This window comes from Poecilia mexicana, unplaced genomic scaffold, assembly GCF_051168715.1.
Source record: "Poecilia mexicana isolate PSO_F unplaced genomic scaffold, ASM5116871v1 scaffold_17, whole genome shotgun sequence".
Lineage (NCBI taxonomy): Eukaryota > Metazoa > Chordata > Actinopteri > Cyprinodontiformes > Poeciliidae > Poecilia > Poecilia mexicana.
Genome location: NW_028263386.1, coordinates 19,393,386 through 19,412,519, shown reverse-complemented (window position 1 = coordinate 19,412,519; position 19,134 = coordinate 19,393,386). Strand labels below are relative to the sequence as shown.

The 19,134-nt window shown below is 39.7% G+C and overlaps 2 protein-coding genes across 3 annotated transcripts; one reads left to right on the top strand and one right to left on the bottom strand.

Moving 5' to 3' along the window:
- Positions 1-410: 410 nt before the first annotated feature.
- Positions 411-11,858, bottom strand: pcyt1aa (phosphate cytidylyltransferase 1A, choline a). Of its 2 annotated transcripts, none has more exons than XM_015013785.2 (9): positions 11,506-11,858; positions 8,893-9,003; positions 8,427-8,526; positions 8,143-8,259; positions 6,213-6,364; positions 6,015-6,093; positions 5,512-5,654; positions 5,193-5,381; positions 411-2,790 (listed from the first exon to the last, which is right to left on the bottom strand). In XM_015013785.2, the coding sequence occupies exons 2-9, from the start codon at positions 9,001-9,003 to the stop codon at positions 2,551-2,553; spliced, it is 1,131 nt and encodes a 376-aa protein (XP_014869271.1). In that variant the 5' UTR covers positions 11,506-11,858; the 3' UTR covers positions 411-2,550. The 2 variants fall into 2 exon arrangements, with proteins under 2 accessions (XP_014869271.1, XP_014869270.1); XM_015013784.2 differs by having other exon boundaries at positions 8,890-9,003; positions 11,506-11,857.
- A 2,865-nt stretch (positions 11,859-14,723) lies between these two features.
- LOC106934093 (uncharacterized) lies at positions 14,724-16,645 on the top strand. Its single transcript, XM_015013772.2, has 5 exons — positions 14,724-14,756; positions 14,951-15,014; positions 15,288-15,332; positions 15,518-15,666; positions 15,782-16,645. Exons 1-5 carry the CDS (start codon positions 14,739-14,741, stop codon positions 16,439-16,441), a joined length of 936 nt encoding a protein of 311 aa, XP_014869258.2. The 5' UTR covers positions 14,724-14,738; the 3' UTR covers positions 16,442-16,645.
- The last annotated feature ends 2,489 nt before the right edge of the window (positions 16,646-19,134 follow it).

Sequence of the window (19,134 nt, the reverse complement as noted above, 5' to 3'; positions counted from 1 at the left end):
TTTTATGCGCTGATAAATCTGTGGTAGCTTCAGTCCACACCTCCAGACTCTTGAACAGGCTTTGCCTTACAATCCTCTCAAGGCTCCAGCTCTCCTTGCTGCTACTTTCCATTAATATAACTGTATATTACAACTTTGCAATATTTTTTTGCAGTTTACTCCATGACTTTGTAGGCTGCAACAGTTTAAGATTAATTGGTCTCTTAATATCGTATAACTTACTATGGGCCATCTTTTTTTTAAATGCTGTATGTGAATGTATTTTTATTTATTTACTTATTCACCCAAACTTTTCAATTATATTCTAGTTTGAGATGGGATGTCATAAATGATCAAATTCTGTTTCATCCTACAGATAACACAGGTATGAACTATTAAGTGTGGAATCCTTAAAACCAAGACAGTCAAAATGTTTTTGGACAAGTTTTAATGCATCTTTGCTCTTCCTGTACATCCAGGATGCAGGACAAACATAAACCTCAAAACGTAACACAAACCATGATTAAAACTGCGGCTCTTATCGGCTTGCCTTTACATGGACATGCTCGAACTGAAGTTACTGATTTTAAAAAGAAAAAATCAAGACTAGGTTGTTTAGCACCAGAATCCAGACAGAATTTGCTTTTCCTCTTTCCAGACTATACTGATTCTTTTTATTTATTTTTTTTTACTGTAGACATGAAAACCATGTCTGCACGTACTAGCAGAGGTTTCAGAGGTGGTTCACGCCAACAGATGCTAATCCGTCAACGTTTCATCACTAAAAAGATCACTTTAATTCAGAGACGACATGCTTTTTCACTGGAGATGGAGAACTATAAATTTAAAATACTTAACTCACGTTCCCCCCAGCCCCCAGCAGCCACATGGTGAGGAAACTGTGCTTATCTAAGAAAAATAATAATTTGGGGAAGGAGGGCAGCTCACTCAAAGTGATGAAACCATCCAATCTGCATCAGAGGAAGTCCTGTTTTACATTTATTTATTTAGTTTCTCATGCCAGTCTTCCCATTTGCCAATGACTAAACTTGCAGTACACCATTTAAGTCATACCAGCTTAATTTACTAAAGTAAATGGGAATTACTAAAAGGGCCTTTTGAGACAAAGCTGAAGTTGGTTTCTTCAGCTTTAGCCATTTCCAATCCAGGAAATGGCTAAAGGACGATTCCACCAAATTTTTCACTACCTCCAGCATCTTCAATCTATTCTAGTTTTTAAAAAAAAAAACTACCACATGTAGACTCTTTAAACCTGGACTGGGTTATTCTTAACTTTTTTTTTTTTTTTTTTTACAAATGTGTATATTCTGAAATTTAAAAACCTAATACTTTGTCTTGTCACAACATATCAAAGTTAAAATCACTTTCTTACAGTTCCAGATCTGTAGGACAATCTTACAGGACACAAAACAATATGTAAATTGCACCTTGCTTATATTGATTCTCTGCTCAAGGAAGAATAAGGGGGGAAAACAAAAGAGAGATTTAAAAAAAAAAACTGGGATGAAACACTACAAAAATAAACATTTCCACACCAAGATTTAAAAGTGTCATCCATTCATCCACGCCGCTTAAAGGCGTCTAGTTTTAAACTAGTCTTTCAAAGACCGATTCTCGTCAGCAGATAGTAAAAATTTCAAAGCTAATTTATTTACTATATGCGGGAACTAGTAAGCTGAACCCAGCATCTGGTAACAAGACAAATGCCGTTAAGAGACACGCTAAACATGCTGACATACAAACAATGCCATGCATATACATGGACACACCAAGCTCCAGCACAGACAGGCTAAAACTCAGGAAAAAAAAATGCTGCTGCTTGGTTGACATGTTATACTCAGTTTCAGCTGAGATCTGATGTAATCGGATGTTCTTGGTTTCGGGTGCCTTATTTTAACGTTAGCGTGAGGGTAAAATCTGCAGCGAATAAGCAGATAATTAAAACCGTGTCATGATTGTGAATCCATATTAAACCTTCTGCTGCAACAAGTGACCCAAAAAACAAAGAAACAAACAAAAAAAAAAAAACACAGCGAGCCCACCACCCACCACCCACCGCTAAAGCCGTAACCAGAACGTCCCCCGGAGCCACGATGCAAGCTTTAGTAATACAGTCACAGATGGAGGCAGTGCACCAACGCTAACACCTGAAAATATTGCTACGTGACAGTGAGTGACTAATTACCAACAGAAAAAAAAAAAAAATAGCAACAGATTCATAAACTATCTTTCAAAGAACTCGGGGTGTCTAGTTGTAATTTACTGACCAGTACACAGAAACAGAGAAGATGGGAATTGGCTGTTAAAAAAATAACAGGAGCTGTTAACAACCTGGCTGTCAAAGGTAACATGACGCTGAAGTGCTAAAAGACAAAAAAAAAAAAAAGAAAAAAAAATAGCAATAAAAATCATCAATGAACACGATTTTGAAAAAAAACAAAAAAACAACAGCCGCAGCCAGGAGCTCCTCGAAGGCCACCCAGCGTTGACAGCTCTCGTTACTGGTAGTGCTAACTCAACCCGACGGCGCCGACGTCATCAGACTTGGGTTCAGTTGTCGTCCTCCTCCTCTTCTTCCTCCTCGTCGTCTTCATCGTCGTCCTCGCTGATGAGGTATCCACGTGCTCCGCTGGGATGGGGCGGCGAGGGCGGAGGGGAGGTCTTGGAGAAGAAGGGGAGACGGAAGGTGGGGGAGGGCGAGCGCTCGTCTCGGCTGGGGCTGCTGTTGGGGCTCTGCCTCGGGCTGATGGCCTGCAGCATGCGGCCCTTGCCCTCCTTCAGCATGTGCTTCTGTAGGGCACAGAGGAGTTCAGTGTACAGTCAGCAGGGCAGGACCGGCCCAAGCTTTTTTGGGGCCCTAAGCAGATTTTCATTTGAGGCCACCCCATACCAGCATGTCAACACCAGATGCTTCATCATTCCTAGCTAGTCTATGGTGTCTTTAGCATCACTTATAACTAGCATACATCATATTAATGTTGTTACGGCTAATGATTTTTAACCTTGAAAGGAAAAAAAATAGATGATATTAAAATGCAGGGTGGCATTTAAGTGTGTTATACTATTTTAACTATTTGTAAACACTAAATGTACAGAAAACAAGTTAACAATATCTTATATTTCCCCAACAGCTGGAAGATATCAGCCTATTATTTGTGCAACAACTATAAAAATAATATAGAAATGTGAAATAGAATTTAGTCTTTTTTTTTTTATTATGTATATATTTTATTATGCCAGCTTGGCGCTCATAACTCAAATATGCCGTGGGCCGGCTCTACAGCAGGGTTTTAATCCTCACTGGCATTCATGAAGTAAACTTTGCTACTGACTCTTACAATTTATTCATCTCCTCTCATTCTTTGTCTTATTATTAGTATTATTACCCTTTGCGTTGTCCCTCTTGATTCCTACAGTTTTCTAGTGGTTTTATCTCTGTCCGCATGTTTTTAACCTCTGCAAATCACTTTGCAGCATGAAAAGTGCTCTATGAATAAAGTTTGACCGACTGAACATGGAGCTCCGAAAAAAAAAAAAAAAAGAAAATTATAAAGCACTGCAAAATATTTGTTGAATTCCAACATAAGTCACCGTAGCCTGATGGAGGTGACCTATAATGAAATCAGAGGAAAACTAAAAATATGTTCCCATCGGCTTCTTGCAGAGTACGTTAGTTTTCCCCGTTTCATTTTAGGGAAACCTCCAGACAGGTTTCTATGGTCACAGAAACTCCCTGGCTGTTTGTTATCATCCATCGACACGACGCTCCGCTGGCCGCCACTCCCTGCTCCCTGCTGCGTCATGAAGCTGAGCAGCAAGTTCTGACATGAAATTCTATCTGCTTGCCTGCATAAATATTCAGATATAAATGCATTCCTCATCTTGGGGAAAAGCAGAGCAGAACTAACAAAACAGAACTAAATTCAAAAAGAAAGGAAAAGGAAAACAATTTGCATTTTGGGATATGGTAGAACCGGAGTTAATTTTAATATTATGTTTATAAGGAACTAAGAAAAGAAAAAAAAGCAAACAATGTTGTTTGCAAACAGTTACGGTGCGTATAAGTGTTTTCCAAGATTAAATATAAGTGGCTGGAATGAGTGATTTAGCTTAAAATTATAACATTCAAACTTATGAAGCTTTTCCTTTCTGTGTGAACATTTACACAGCATTTGTTAACATGTACTTTGAGGATTTTATCTGACTTGGGACCCCGGGGTGAGATTAGCTTTCTACAACATTTAACAAGTTTATAATACAGTGGGAGCTCTCTCTACACTGCAAAGACAAAATTTTACCCAAGTATTTTTGACCTACTGCAAATATCTTAGTATACGTGAAATAAGACAACGCTAGTTTACAAGTACTTTACAGCAAGGTGTATGAGCTTGTTTTGAATAAATAATTCCTTAATATTGATGAAAAAGCACATGTCTGATTGGAAGTTTATTTTGAAATAAACTGTCAATGCAACAAACACGAAGTTATTGACTTGAAACGAGCTCCTACATCTTGTTGAAAAGTTACTTTTAAGTTAGTTTTGTCTCATTTCGAATGTGGTGAGATATTTTCACTAGAAACTAGAGCAAAAATATTTGGTAAGACAGATTTTTCCCATAACACGGCTGCAAAACGCTGAATTATCTCCACAGCATGTCATCCAGTTCTGTAATGGAACTTTTTTTTTTTTTTTTGCTTTTTGCTTTAGGTATTTTGGAACAGGAAAAGTAGAGTAAACATGCAGAACAGTGACTGGAGTTGAACGCTCCTGTTCCATAGCGATCAGGTTTGAGAACTGTTATAGAAATAGGATGTTGATTTTTCCATCTGGTAAACCACGTCGTATGATTGTCACATACTCTGTCGCAGTTTTGGTCATTTTCACTTATTCCATTCCAGTCCTCGTCAGAAACAATGGCCCAGCTTAGATTGGAAATGTGTTCCTCAGTTCTCACCTTTATGAAAATTTGTACCTTCAATTGTTTTTGGAAAAGATTAGTTAAGATTTTGGAGACCAGACATCAACCAAATCCCCATCAATTGTTGTAGCGACGAGGCATCGTAAAACACGAGTATGAAGGACGAGTATTCAGACCGCAGCAACGCATCCCCACACCGTTACCGCGACGTTTTCTTAACAAACCTTGCTGATTACACAATCATTTGGAACCACAAACGAGCAGCGTGCTCACCAGAGCTCCCTCAGGGCCGAACATCTGCAAGAAGTTGCCAATGAACTCCCTGGACTTCTCCTCCCATTTCTGGATGAGGTCGATGCTCTTCTCCTCCACCTTCTGGACGAACTCTTTGCTCTTCTCCTCCACATCACGCACCTTCCTCTTTACCTTATCGACGCGCTCCTGCAGGTGGTACTTCTTCTCCTGGTGTGAGAACAGCAGTTATTTGGTTATTTAGAGAGATTGTTTTTCTTGACCTTCTTGGAAACGGTGAGACAGCAGAGGACGAAGCCACGGAGGCGGCCACGTCTGTGACGAAGCAGAAAAATCGTACGTTGATGAAGCTGACGTTGAGTTCTTTGGCTGTGTAACCTCGCTGCAGGTTGCGTCTGACGTACACGTCGTAGTCGCGGACGATGCGAGTGATGATGTCAGAGGTGGAGATGCCCTCTGTCCGCTGGGTGGGAGCAAACATGCCTGCAGAAATGGACCATGAGAAGAATGTTCCAACATTGTTTAGGGCGAAGTTCAGCGTTACTCTTCCTCAGCATGTAAGGTTTGTGGGACAGGAAGTTCAATTTTGGTTTGACTGGTTCTTACTGAAAAAGTTCAAGAGACTAGCATAAATGCTTTTGCAACACACTGTAACCAAAATTGCGCATTTGTCATTTCAACAATCAGAGGTTTTCAGAACATTGTGTGTATTCCAGGGGGTTTAAAGCATTTAACCCAGAGGAAACGCATACATGAAGCCCAGCATCCATTGTGTCAAACAAAAAGAAAAAACTTAAATCTTTGCAGGGTACATCATCCATTTCCTTTGCCGCCATGACTCACCTGCTTCTTTAATGTGCTTGTACACGTCATCACTCCCTGCTGATGAGTACGGGATGTCATCGTGGGCCACAAAATCAATCTGAACAGGGCATTAAGACACACATCATTCATCAGAGCAGATTCGGATTGATGGTTTGCTCGAGAACAAGAATCCAGACAGTCGTTTCACTCGCATGTGTCTTTATGTTAAAAACTCACGCGATGTTTTGCAAGGAACTCTGGTGTTAACGTCCAGGGAGCGTTTCGCACCACTTCGTCCACGTAGCGGCAGTGTCTGATGGCGTCGTAACGCTCATCCTCGTTCATCACAGTGAAGCCCTTGTATTTGTGGGTGAGCTCATCACTGCAGACTGTGAAACCAAGGAAATGTTTACATTAAATCACTGGGTTAACCCCTTTAGGAGTAGTGTTGCAAAAACTCCCCACACAACCAAGCTGGTGTATGTAAAACCTCCTAATGCCTGTTGATGCCTAATCTACACATACCAAAGATCATATTGGATTCACTTTACTGCCACCTAGTGGATATAGTTATGATAAATTATACTTAACTTTTGTTTATCTACTAAGTATCTAAATTAATGTTTAGTTTACAAAATGCCTAAATTGTAAATGCCTGTTTTCCTCTAAAACATTCAACTAAGATTAAATCTTGTGCAGATGCCAAATTATATCAGCGGGTGGCATAATGTTGATTTATCCCGAACAGTTTCACCGCCGAAATATTTGTACTCTATTGAAATGACATAGTGAAATACATTTTTCATCATTAAATTGTTCTCAGTAATCTTTCTATAGGACTTCATATTGTTGATTTGCCAACTCTCCTGAGCTGTGCAATTTCAGCTTTTATGATGATAGCAATGTGGGTTGTGTAGGTCTGGATATGGAAAGCTGAACCTAAACAATCTTCTTTATTTGCTTTGCAAATACTCTTGACAGAAAACATCCATCTAACATAAGCCCAGAACACTCTCAGAAGCATGAGTAAAGAACTGCTGTGGAAGTTAGCGTTTTACATGCAAGGAAAAGAAAAGCTGCGTTTAAGGACGTTTGACACCAAAATCCTCATAAGAAAAAAGTGAATAATCAAGCAGGAAGTCATATTGCACAACTACAGAGAAATATGCATGGTGTTTTATAGGCTTTATAAAGAAATTGCAGATACATGAATTGGAATATATTTCATTATTTCAGATGAGGAAGGTACTATATCCAAAAGGTAAAGATTTGGATTTGTGATCACGTTTCTGCATTTGATTATATAAACCGGTGCTTCTGATGCTTTTATCACCAATTACCTCCTTTTTCAGAAGATAAACAAACTGCAGCTCTTGCCACTTGAAACCTTACATTAGTTTGTATGAGAGAATGACAAAAAATAAACTTTGCCAAGTTTCCTTAGTAAACTAGTCCAGATATTTTATTTTTCTAAAAAAAAGCTATTGGTACTTTTATCCGCCATCTCTCTCTGTTCAGAGATCAAATATCAGGATGTAACACCTTTTAGAAGCTTGTTACCATGACAACCATCTGAATTCTCCAATGTGCATGTAATGAGAGAATAAACCTGAAATTGCTCAATATAAGATTGACCTAGAGCTTTTTTTTTATCCAATTTTATTTTACCGTGAATCTAAAAAACACACGAGCTTATCGCTTCATGTAAATATCGAAAAGATGTGGTATTTTTTTTCTCATCAAGTCATTAATTTTCCAAATCTAGATGGTGTTCCCCTTCCCTTACTAAGTTATTACTGTATTATTTACTTAGATATTGCAAACCTGTGCTCCAAAATGTACAAACTAATCAGTTGCTTCTGGATGTTATTCTAAGGGTAAACAAAAATGTATGTTTGCAAAGAATGTTGTTTTAATCGTTAATCCACTTGAAGCATGGATCACAATGCGCCTGGATTTATTTTTTCCATATTTTTCAAATTCTGTAAGCACACTCAGAAGAAGGGATTTTTATGTTAAAAGCACGGCTTACTGTCATTTAAGTTTCATTTAGACTTTAAATGATCATTTAGTGTGCAAAAAGTCTCAATATGTGCAAAGTTTTGTCCTTTCCTTGCCACGTCACGGTTAAGTTTACCCAAAATCCAGACTTTTACACTCGACTCACCTCCGACGATAAGATGCGAGTTTGGAAAGAGGCGCTTCGCCTGCATCAGAGCTCTGGCGTGACCTGAGTGGAAAACATCAAAGATGCCATCTGCATAGACTCGGACGGGTCTGCTGACTGGAGGGAGAGAAACAAGACAAGAGAGGAATTAATAAACGAGCCACTGGAGGTGAAGGCAATAAGGACTGAGAGGAAACTTGCAGACGCCCAACACAAGTTTACAAAAACCAGAGACGGCACAGTACGAATGAAGTCAAAAAGCAGGGAGTTGATGTGAAACTCACGCGGTGTTCCCTTCTTTGCCTCTTCCATGGTGACTCTCTGGTAAGGTTTTTTATCAGCTGGCTCGAGCTCATCGGCAAAAGGCGCAGGGTTTTTCAGTCCCTAAACCATCCAAATGTGTGTGGGGGAAAAAAATATATATATACATTTGTAATACAATCAATGTCCTTTAGATTAACCCAAAATGATTCACTAGCATCACCCTCAAGCAGGAAAAATGTTGCTTTTGCTCTAGTTTTGTAATGTTTTTCCCTTTAACAAAGCATAAGGATGTGGTAATAAATGGTCATGTGTTTGAACTGAGCACTTCTTAACAGAGATCAGCAGCACTTTTGAAACTCTGCTGCGTAATGCTATTTGCAACGCTTGGAACATAAAGGAATCAGCAGAGCATGTTGGGCGAACAGAAAACACAAGTCAGGCACATTTCAAAAAATTAAAAGCTGAAAGACGGAACTGACTCACCACGGTACATCTGGGGATTTTCCCAAGTCGTTCCCCCTCTTCCGTCTCCCCGTTGGAGCCGTCTCTTTTTCTTTTCCTGGACATCACCAGCTCGTTGGAGCTCTGGGCCGCCATCTGGGCTCACAGGCAAAGAGATGTATGTCTAAAACGCGCCACAGTTCACACACTCGGGCGTACAGCATCCTTTAAAACACGCCGCACAGATACACGCCCTCAACTTCATGCTGCGTCAGAGGGCAATGCCGGGGGCACTGTTGCATCATTTTAGAAGACTGGACTGACTGCAAATCTGGACAGCTGTGACGCTACGGAGGCTGTCATGTGCTTGGTGAACTTTGGCCCAGTAGAGAAAAACGCAATGCGAGTCGTGCTCTTTAGCCTTCTATTTGACTAAATACAAAATTAAACAAAACGAGAATAAACTCGTAGTGATATTTAGAAAATAAATAAAAACAGAACTAATAAATTTTTTGTTTTTATGTCGGGGACAAAGGATGATTTTTTTTTTTTCTAAAATGTCTGACTGAGAAGTGATGCACTTATGCATTAGATAATTTTTATTTTCTGATTACATTTATATGCATATTAAAACAAAAACAATAAATAACTTCCAGTTTTTACTAGATTTAAAATAAAAACTGATTTTGCTCAGAGGTGTTGTATTTAGGGCTACAGATTGTTAAATGTCCTTCTAGACATCTTTTAACGTGGGTTTGCTTTAGAAAAACACTGATAGTATTTTATTAATTAAAAAGACAGTTCCAACATCTGTAGTTTACCTCCCAGTTTATCTTTTGACACTTAAAACAAACCAATAACACACACAGGAAGTCTTGCTTTGCTGTGGAGGTTTCCTCACATCTTCTACCATCCTGTTTTGGTGACAAAATGACACATGGCAGTTTCAAAAAAAAGAAACAGGCCTCTGTCATAATGCTATAATTACACATTACGGAAACAGTAAGTCGGTAATCTTGAATTAAAAGTTTCCATGAATTCCGATCATCTCAAAAAACAAGTGAAGCATAGGTTAAATAAAATGAATCACCCACATTTACTTTGAAGGAGTTGCTGGAGGCACTAATTGCTGCAGTGCTTATAAGAGTTTATTAATAAAACTGCTCGGATATTTTCCCGTCTCACTGAATGAATGCGATCAAATTACAGCCTGGATTGGTCGGCGACTTTGTCAGCCTGTACGCAAAACGTCCAGAAGCCACATAGGATTTGTGAGAAATTATAATTTTCGTCTCATTGTAAAAGTTTTATGCTTCTCTACTCTACAAAAGCAAAAATAAAAATACAATAGTTGCTGGTTATTTGATTTTACAATGGCATAAACCATTTTTAGATGGAATATATTTACAAAACTCGAGAGGGTTTTGCAGGCCTGGGCATTTTCTATTTTAAGTAGGTGAGGGCAGAAATGCCGGTTGGGATCACAGAGGTTGCTGACCTCTGGAGCAGAGTTTTAAATCTGCCTGTGATCCCAACTCGCACACTCCTCCAATCTATATGTCAGAATACAGCAAAAGCAAGTAACTCAGTGCATGCATAACATTGCAAGGGTTCCTGTGTTATGGGTTGCGACTCTGCCCCATTCCTCACATTCCATCACACCACTAAAACAGAAGCCAAAAGTCGATTAAAGGGAGTGGTCACCATTCATACGCCATTTCCTTATCTTGTATTTACATAATAACCATACTTCATTATTTACACCTATCACTTTTTTTTATTTTATTTTATTTTTTTGCTGGACGTCAATGTTTGCTGAAATCCACAAGTTATGAGAGTGTGACTAAGTGTTATCAGTAAATAATGTAACAGTACACGTTCCAGGTGGTGATGGTGACCCGATCTCACACTGGGCAACTTGTACAAGCGTTCCCCCCCCCACCCCTCTACTCCCTTTTCTTTTAGCTGCAGCAGGAAGTCCTGCAGGGCTTCCACACTGACAGGAGATTTACATGAACAGCAGATGTCATTCTCATTGAAACTGACTGCTATAATAAGAAAGGAACAAGAGATGGTGCCAAAGTCTTATCTGACCACAAAAAGAAGCGAACAAGGGCAGGGGGCTTTGGGGGCTTTTAGCTTCATGTAATAGGGTTTACTGAGCCAAACTGAGATGGTTGTGTTTTAATAATGAGCTTACTGATATCTTTGAAAGTGGAAAAACACTGTAGGACTAAAAAAATGTTTCAGGACAGCTTTCCTCCCCTGGAAATCAGACATTAAACATGTTTGCCTCTTTAATACAGAAATATTTCTAATAAGTTCTTCTGTCTTGCTGATCGCCACCTTTCCAGTCTAAGGGCTTCAGCTTCATTTCCCAACATTTTTCTCGATAGGAGTGAAATATCACTGCACATTTTTGCAGATTTAAAAATTAATATATGATTGCAAAAAGGTAAACTCTTCCCTCGGTCTGAAAGTGATCAAAAGCAGCTGACGGAGTGGTTATTCTGGTGGCACTGCTTGAGTAGATCAGCCGTTAAAACCCTGACCTGTTGGTTGTTTACATTAAAGCTTCATTTAATTTAAAACACCAAACACTCGACCTGCGATATTGGCTTAAGATTTAACAACTGTCTCAAGTTGTTGCCAACTTACCGTGCACTCCTTTGTCCCGGAACCCTGATTTAAAAGGGTGGGCGGATTCCAACACCTCGTCCTGCCAGTGGTCTTAGCTAACGCCGCTAGCCGCCTTCGAAAGCTAGCTGTCAAGTTGTGTGGCTAAGTTAGTTAGCTTAAACCGTTAGCTAGGTGCTCATCTGACATCATTAGCGTGAATAAAACTCCATGAGCGACCAAAGAACCGGTTCCGGCTGCGTCAGTGGCGACAACTAAGCGACCGCCGAGAAGATGGATAGTGTATTAGCAGTGACAGCCTGTACTACAACGCTGACAGGTCACCAACACAAGAACTACAAACCTAAGACATCCTAACAGGAAATACCAAACAACGCGTTTCCGGTTAACTGTTTTTGTTGTGGCGCCGTCTAGTGGACATAATGTTTTATGCATGCAAATGCTCGGCCTTGCTTAAGGATTCTTACTTCAAACTTCAATATGTCTTAGGAGTCTTATGACAGACTACTCCAAAGCAGCAGATAGCAAAAGTGGAAGAAAAAACAATATGTGGTTTTCAAAGCATACAATAAAAATACATGTTTTTTTTGTGTTTGAGCAGATGTTTTTGCAAAATTTTAAAATGAGTCTTGTGAAATCTAGCTTTTAGCTCTATCTGCTTATTCACCCATTTTCTACCAAGTCCCAATTTTCCAACTCATTTAATATTTTTGAATATGACTCTGTAGTTAGAAATAAGGGGAAATTCATTTGTTTTTTTGAGTCTGGACAATTCAAAGGTCAAAGTTGGGTAAAACGTAATCATGGATTAATGAATGAATAACAGATAGATACAATATTGACAAAACTTTTCCTTAAAGAAGATCTCACTATCAAATCTTTTTTGATATTGAAAGAAAAGATTCAATATCAATTCCACATTATTCAATAGTTACTATAGTTATAGTTGCTTGAGCGGTTTTGTGTAGCAGAAACAATAAGGACTATTGCCAAGTCAAATAACTGAATAAAACACTCCCAAAAAGTCATTACAGTTGTTTATAGCTATGTTTTGCTTCATTTTACAATAAGTGCTATGTCCTACAAAGTTAAACTGTAATTTATTACATTTTATTTACCTGTTTACAAATTTAAGTCATTTTCACCCAATGCAGTGTTTTTTGTAGCTCCATAACTTCTTACAGGTGAAGCACAGAACATACAGTCTTAAATTTTTACTTCTTAAATTCCCGACTCTTTCTAAAGGTCATTAAACAAACCCTCAAGATTATTGCATTCTAAAGGTGCAGTAGTATGATTTAGGTGTGTTTGAAAAGAGATGCATATAAAAGTTGGGTATTAGAGAAAAGCATATGTCCTGCAGAGAGCTTCAGGGAAAGGTGTAATTTAAAGTTCACAGGGATGGATGTTATGATGATTGCTGCCTTCAGTGTTGTGCAACAAAAGGTGTTGTACAGGAAGTAAAACAGTGATCCTGTGCTATCTATTCAAATATGACAAAATATTGTGCTGCGGAGGGCACGGTTAAGCAATATTGGCAGATTTATGGTGTGAGGCAGTTGAAATAAATGTATATGATTTAAAGAGAAGACCCTTCCATTTCTGTCATGTCAACTGAGCAATTATAGGACCATGTTAACCATTAGCCACCTGGCAGAAACCCTCAGACGCTCTGTCTCTCTCTGGGTCTCTTTGATCACAGCCTCACCTGCTGCTCTGATAGATGGGATTTGCTCTGCAGCTGAAGTGACAAACACAGAGGTGATTTAAACATTAATAAATAAAGCTACACTCTTTCATGTTTGTATGGTGTTTTGCTCTAGATCCAAACACCGACAGTTAAAGTTTTAGCAATCGTACATCCATCTTGTTGCCTCTTTTTATGTGTGTTGATAAAACACATCCCCACAGCATGATACTACCACCAACTATGTCCGTTCTAATTATTTATCTTCACCCAAAATGTTGCGTATATTGCCCAGAAAGTTCATATCTCATCTTACCAGGACACTCCCTTCTATGTTTGTTTTGACTCCTACATGGATGCATGGATGTTTGAATTTTCATCGGTTTACCCGCCGTACCCGTTCTCCATGTCGATATGGCCCCGACTGTTCAAGATCTCTTCAGAGAGAGAAATCACACATGAGAGTGCATGCAGAATTGATCAATTATTAACAGGAATGACAACATATATGTGTTGGCTCAAACAGTGGTCCCGTCCTTTCTCAAATGGGGAATCGGGTTACAATCAAAAAGCAAATCACAGGCAGTCGTGTTTTGGAAGATTCTACACAAAGAGTCACTTTCTATTGACTTTCTAACATCAAAGAGATTGGGCTGACCAACTAGTTAATGAGTTTCTGCGACACTCCCATTTGGGTGGGGTTGAACCACATGAACAGAGTAAATAAAACAGAACAATGTTCTCCTATACTCCAAGATTAAACAGGACTAAACACCACTTTGTGCCAGTCCATCACCTAAAATCCTAGTAAATTCAATTAAGGCTTGTGATCGTAATGAGGCATATGTAAAAAAAAAAAAAAAAAAATTACATAATGGCCTAAACGTTGGCCATTGGATAGGGTTCGTATCATTCATCTTTTATTTTAAATACTTTGGTTAAAGCAAGCTGTTCGGGATTCATAAACAAATGTACCAACCTGTGTTACATTGGCTTGTTCTTTGTGCAAACCCATTATTCCTGCATATTTCCAGGCAACTTACACTATAGTTGACTCAGCTTCTCGCCCCTTTTAACCGCAGTTAAAAAGCCATATCCAGCTGTGTACCTCGCAGGGAGAAAATTGTTACCTGTAGGGGAACTCTCTGATGGCGGGACACAATCAACCCATTGAAGCAGGCATAAAATACGTGTTTCTCTCCAACATAATTGTTTTACTTTCTTATTTTTATTGACTATGACGCTTGAGTGACTCTTTTTGTCAGTCGTACGCTTTAAGAAGGTCTCGCAAAGAAGGTGAGCTACCTTTGCCGCATGTGGCTCTTCTGCTGCAACAGCACTCTTGTTGCTTTATGGGAGCTCCTATTTTGTTTGAAGCTGGTAATATGCTGGTGTTTTATGTGCACTGGTCTAATGATCCCCCTCCACCCCAACCCATATGAAGAAAAAAATGCAGAATGGGTGGAGTTTGGCCCTCTGGCTTTGGCAAGCCTTCCAATCAGAAGGCCCGAGTTTCCTTGGAGATTCTGATGTCCAGTGATGTGCAGCTGAGGATGAGATCAGAAACATGAAGATGGAGCAAAAGGTAAGTGCGCTACAATTATTTTGAAATCATGCTTTAAAAAATGAAAGAGAGAAAGAGAGAGAGAGAGAGAGAGAGAGAGAGAGAGAGAGAGAGGAAGATATGTTTTTAACTTTTTGGGACAAACTCTGATGAACACTGATAGAAAACAATTTGTGAAATTATATGAATTTATTGGTGTGTTAATGTAATTCCAGATGTCAGAGGTGGTTTTCCTGGCTTCATTATTGAGAAAACTCTGCTGCCTGCTGGTAATACCAGGTCTGTCAGTAAGATTATTAGTATAATTCCTATATTGTCCTGCAAAAATAAACTGCCTTTAAATGCATGTAAAAGATTTTAAGCATAAAAGAAAAAAACAAAACAAATAAGACACAAGAATCTTTGTCCTTATTCAAGCTTAGTCATTTTTACTGCCTTTGTTTTCTGCTTATCTTGAAGTCTTGTTCATGTTGTCACATGTGTTTACTGAATCTTTAATTTCATTTTCTTTTATTTTTGGCGCTTAGCTTAAAATACCTGTCGTCCCTTTAGGTTTCATAGGAGCAACGTCTCTGACGAAAGTAAAACCCCCTGATGGTATTTCATCTGCTATCATTTCAAACCGTGATCAGATTCATGTGTGAAAGTGAAAATAAAAGAAATACCTTAACATGAGTACATTTCTCAAGTCCACCAAAAGATTTTATCTGTAATTTAAAAAAAATATGAAATCTAAACCAATTTTCATTTTGTCTTCGACAATCCTCTTTCCCCCTCCAAAGCAAATCCTGTCCGGATCGGTTCCGCTAAAGCCAACGATTTCTTGGCGAACTTTCGACCCAAGAGGAACGTCGATCCTAAATGGTACCAAGGTGACCCCGACTTTCAGTCCTACTACAGCTTCTACAACAGCATCGGACACGTTGAAGGAGTAAGTTGACGACACGCAGAGCCCTGATTGAAATAAGCTTGAACGATCGCTGAATTTCATGGGTTTTATCTGCGTCAATGTTACATTTTTCCTCTAACGTCCCTCTTGGTTTCAGCTTTATGAGATAGACCGGATCCGGATGTTGTATCAGCAGATGCGTCACCTGGAGCTGAACTATGGGCCCGACGCTGCCAGCTACCAAAACAAAATGGGTGCTGCAACCAGCACCGCAGTACCAGCTACAACAACTCGCCCTCCTGCACCCCCCACCGCCCCGGCTCCCACTCCAGACCCACTGGAGAACGCTGAGAAGTTCTATCTGTGCAACCCCAGGGACCCTCTGTGCAAACCTCGGATTGTCTACCTGCCGACGGGAGCTGTCCCAATACTGTGTGACCCTAGACTCAACCTTGCATGCAGTGCTACAAAAGAAGAGGGGGTTAGAAATATTACCCCATCTCAACCAACCCCAGCCACTCCTGCTCCTGGAAGGGCTGTCCCACCCGTCCCTCCACCGGTCACCAAGAAGGGGATGGAATACGACTGTGACCCGTACTGGGATCCAGACTGCCTCGTCGACCAGCCTCCCCATCCTGCGCAGGAAGCATCATCCCCTGTAGCATCAGACGAAGAAACAGCAGATGAAGGGAATGTTCCTGTTGTTTTAAATGTAGCTAAAAAGAAGAGGCCCGGCCCTTATTTTGACCCTTATGACTTCAAAAGTGACCTGTATGACCCCTACCGTTATGCTGAGCCAGCTCCGGATCCACAATAAAAACAGACTGTTCAAATCGATCGACAGCCAGACCAAAACAAGAGTATGGTTCAGTAATGCAGGTTAAGCTGCAAATATTACACAATTTCTCAGATGAAAAAAAACAAAAAAAACAATACAGTGCCTATACAATGTGAGTGACCAATGCACAATAACCTCTGTTCACATGAAAACATAAATGAATAAAAATGCCTATCAGACAAATGCCTTTACAGGGGTTTTTATTTCTATGCAGTTGACAGAACATCCATCCCTTTATATTTTATATAGCAGTAAAATAAAACAATGTCTTAATTCTAGCAATTTCTATTTTTTTATCTTTTTCTTCCAATGTGTAAGTTACGTCTTCTTACTCACAGATTAGACAAATAAATCTATGTGTAACAGGAAACTACAACTTTAATATGTTTTGCAAGGTACGGTATGTCAGGACATCAGTGTCTCTAAGACGTTCCGTTGTGCATGAAACCATGGTAATCATGGGGGAGTTTTCCTAAAGTTGTTAAGGCAAATTATCACAGCAACAGGCAGCACTCGTTATCTCCAATCTAAATGAGCTTGAGCATTTTTGCAGAGGAGAAAGTCAAGATCTCAAGACACGAGAAGCTGACGAATACCTCTGATTTTTGTTTGCACGAGATTTTTAAACACAAACTAGAAAATTCCGCAGAAATTTTAAGGGGCATGCCAAAGTTTGCCCGTCGGTTTTTAATCAAGCGTTCTGATGCAAAAAATTAGCATTAATGCTAAAGAAAGCTTCAATGTAGTCAATAACCTGTGGAGAGTCAGAAGCATGTGGACTAAGCTGTACTTGTACCATTCAGTATGTCGCATACGGTAAAATTAGCCAAAATGCTAATAATAGCATGAATGGTATCAGTAGAATGTGGGGTATCACCACCAAGATGTCACCCACTGACTCAGTCCAACCAGTATTCTAAACATGGCTAATAAGTAAAGAAATTGGCTAAAAGCTTATTTTAGGTCAAATGCTAATGCGTGCAAGGAAGTGCACTAGTGGGTGGCAGTGAAATGCTAATGTTTGTGCTGATGTTAATGAACTGCCTTGCTACGCAAAGCAGTTCACTATCCTGAGAAAAAAAACATAAAAGAAGAAGAATATTTTTGCACCGCCTGCGGCGGTGCACTGACGTGAGGGGAGTATGCAGGCTTTTATTTTGAAACTTTCAGTAAGCTTCATTTGAAATGGTAACACTAATCCCATGTGTAACAGTGGTTTGGTTAAACCAGTTATCTAACACAAAAAAGAGCAATTACATGATGTAAAAATTGTCAAGGCTTTTATTTTGAAAATTTTCAATAAGCTTCATTTGAAATGGTCACACTAATTTCATGTGTAATAGTGATCGGGTTAAATCAGTTATATAATGCTCAAAGCGCAAGTAGTTTATAATACCAGCCAACTCCTCCTCTGTAATAATTGAGTGTTCCGCCATGTTGTAGTTCTGACATGCTGCTCAGGCCTCTGTTTTAACTGAGTCTTGGCCATAGATAGAACTACAGTTATGGCAGTTCCTTTCTCTGGATTCTGTTGCTATAGCGATTGGCCCTCAGCCAACTGCTGTATGTGAGACAGAAAGCTGGGGAAGGATTTCTATCTTTGAGACAACCATGAAATGCTAATGTTAATGAACTGCCTTGCTGCGCAAGGCAGTTCACTATCCTGAGAAAAAAAACATAAAAAAAGATTTATATTATGCACCGCCTACGGCGGTGCACTTTTGTCAGTGCAATTTGCAGAGTTTTATTTTGAAACTTTCAGTAAACTTAATTTTCATAACCACACTAATCCAATGTGTAACAGTGGTTTGGTTAATCCACCTGCATAATGCCCAAAACAGGAAGTAGTTCTAACTGCCAGCTCAGCCCTCCTCTGTAATAATTGAGTGTTCCGCCATGTTGTAGTTCTGACCTTCTGCTCTGCCCTCGGTATTAAAGTGTTCTGCCATATTTAGAACTACAGAGTCTTTGTAGTCCAACCAGCAGCTGTGCCTTCCTCTGCATTCTGTTGCTATGGTGATGAAAGTGCCCTGGGTGTGTCAGACTTATCTTTATGAGACACCCAGTCAGTTTTAATGGAAAAAGCAGTCCGAACGACTGCTTCCCGTTTGGGTTCCGTAAGTCCGATCCAAAAACCGTTTGAAGCATATGAGAGGGCTATTTCTCATCTCATCTATTACCGCGATTCATATCTGTAGCTCAATCACAGTAATTGCAGTGATGAGAGAAAAATGGTGTGCGCTGAGCTCAGAAATTTTTCAGAAAAGTCTGAAAATGAATGGTGGAGTGCCTGAAGGTACCCTGTCACTTGATTTTGCTCTGAAGCACCTTGACAGAAAACCGTCAGCCCTAGAGAAGTTTCGAAGACATTTTACCGGAGCAGGCATGCGTATCAGTGTCATGACCGACTTTCATACCGATAGAGCAATTTTTGCACCCATGAGAGCGATTTCAAAATTATTTTGGGGTCAAAAATCCACTCTTTTTCTCACTCTAAAAAAAGCGGCAGTTGGTGTCAGTTACACTCTGCGTTTCGGCAGTTGGAAATTTCGCTCGTTTTTCGCTTTTTACGTCGCCGTCGTAACTCCGATCCCCACTAAAAGTAATAGCTCCCTTCTCGGCATCGAGCCGCACGATTTGATACCACTTTTGTGGGTGGGCACGCAGCGGTA

What these genes read in the sequence shown, in the direction of transcription:
- pcyt1aa (XM_015013784.2), bottom strand. Translation starts at nt 9,003, where the DNA reads ATGGCGGCCCAGAGCTCCAACGAGCTGGTGATGTCCAGGAAAAGAAAA. An exon ending in GGCAAAGAAGGGAACACCGC is followed by an intron (nt 8,260 to 8,426) that starts GTGAGTTTCACA and finishes CTCTCCCTCCAG; the next exon opens with TCAGCAGACCCGTCCGAGTC. An exon ending in CAAGCACATTAAAGAAGCAG is followed by an intron (nt 5,655 to 6,014) that starts GTGAGTCATGGC and finishes CCATTTCTGCAG; the next exon opens with GCATGTTTGCTCCCACCCAG.
- LOC106934093 (XM_015013772.2), top strand. An exon ending in GAAAGTAAAACCCCCTGATG is followed by an intron (nt 15,333 to 15,517) that starts GTATTTCATCTG and finishes CCCCCTCCAAAG; the next exon opens with CAAATCCTGTCCGGATCGGT. An exon ending in GCATCGGACACGTTGAAGGA is followed by an intron (nt 15,667 to 15,781) that starts GTAAGTTGACGA and finishes TCTTGGTTTCAG; the next exon opens with CTTTATGAGATAGACCGGAT.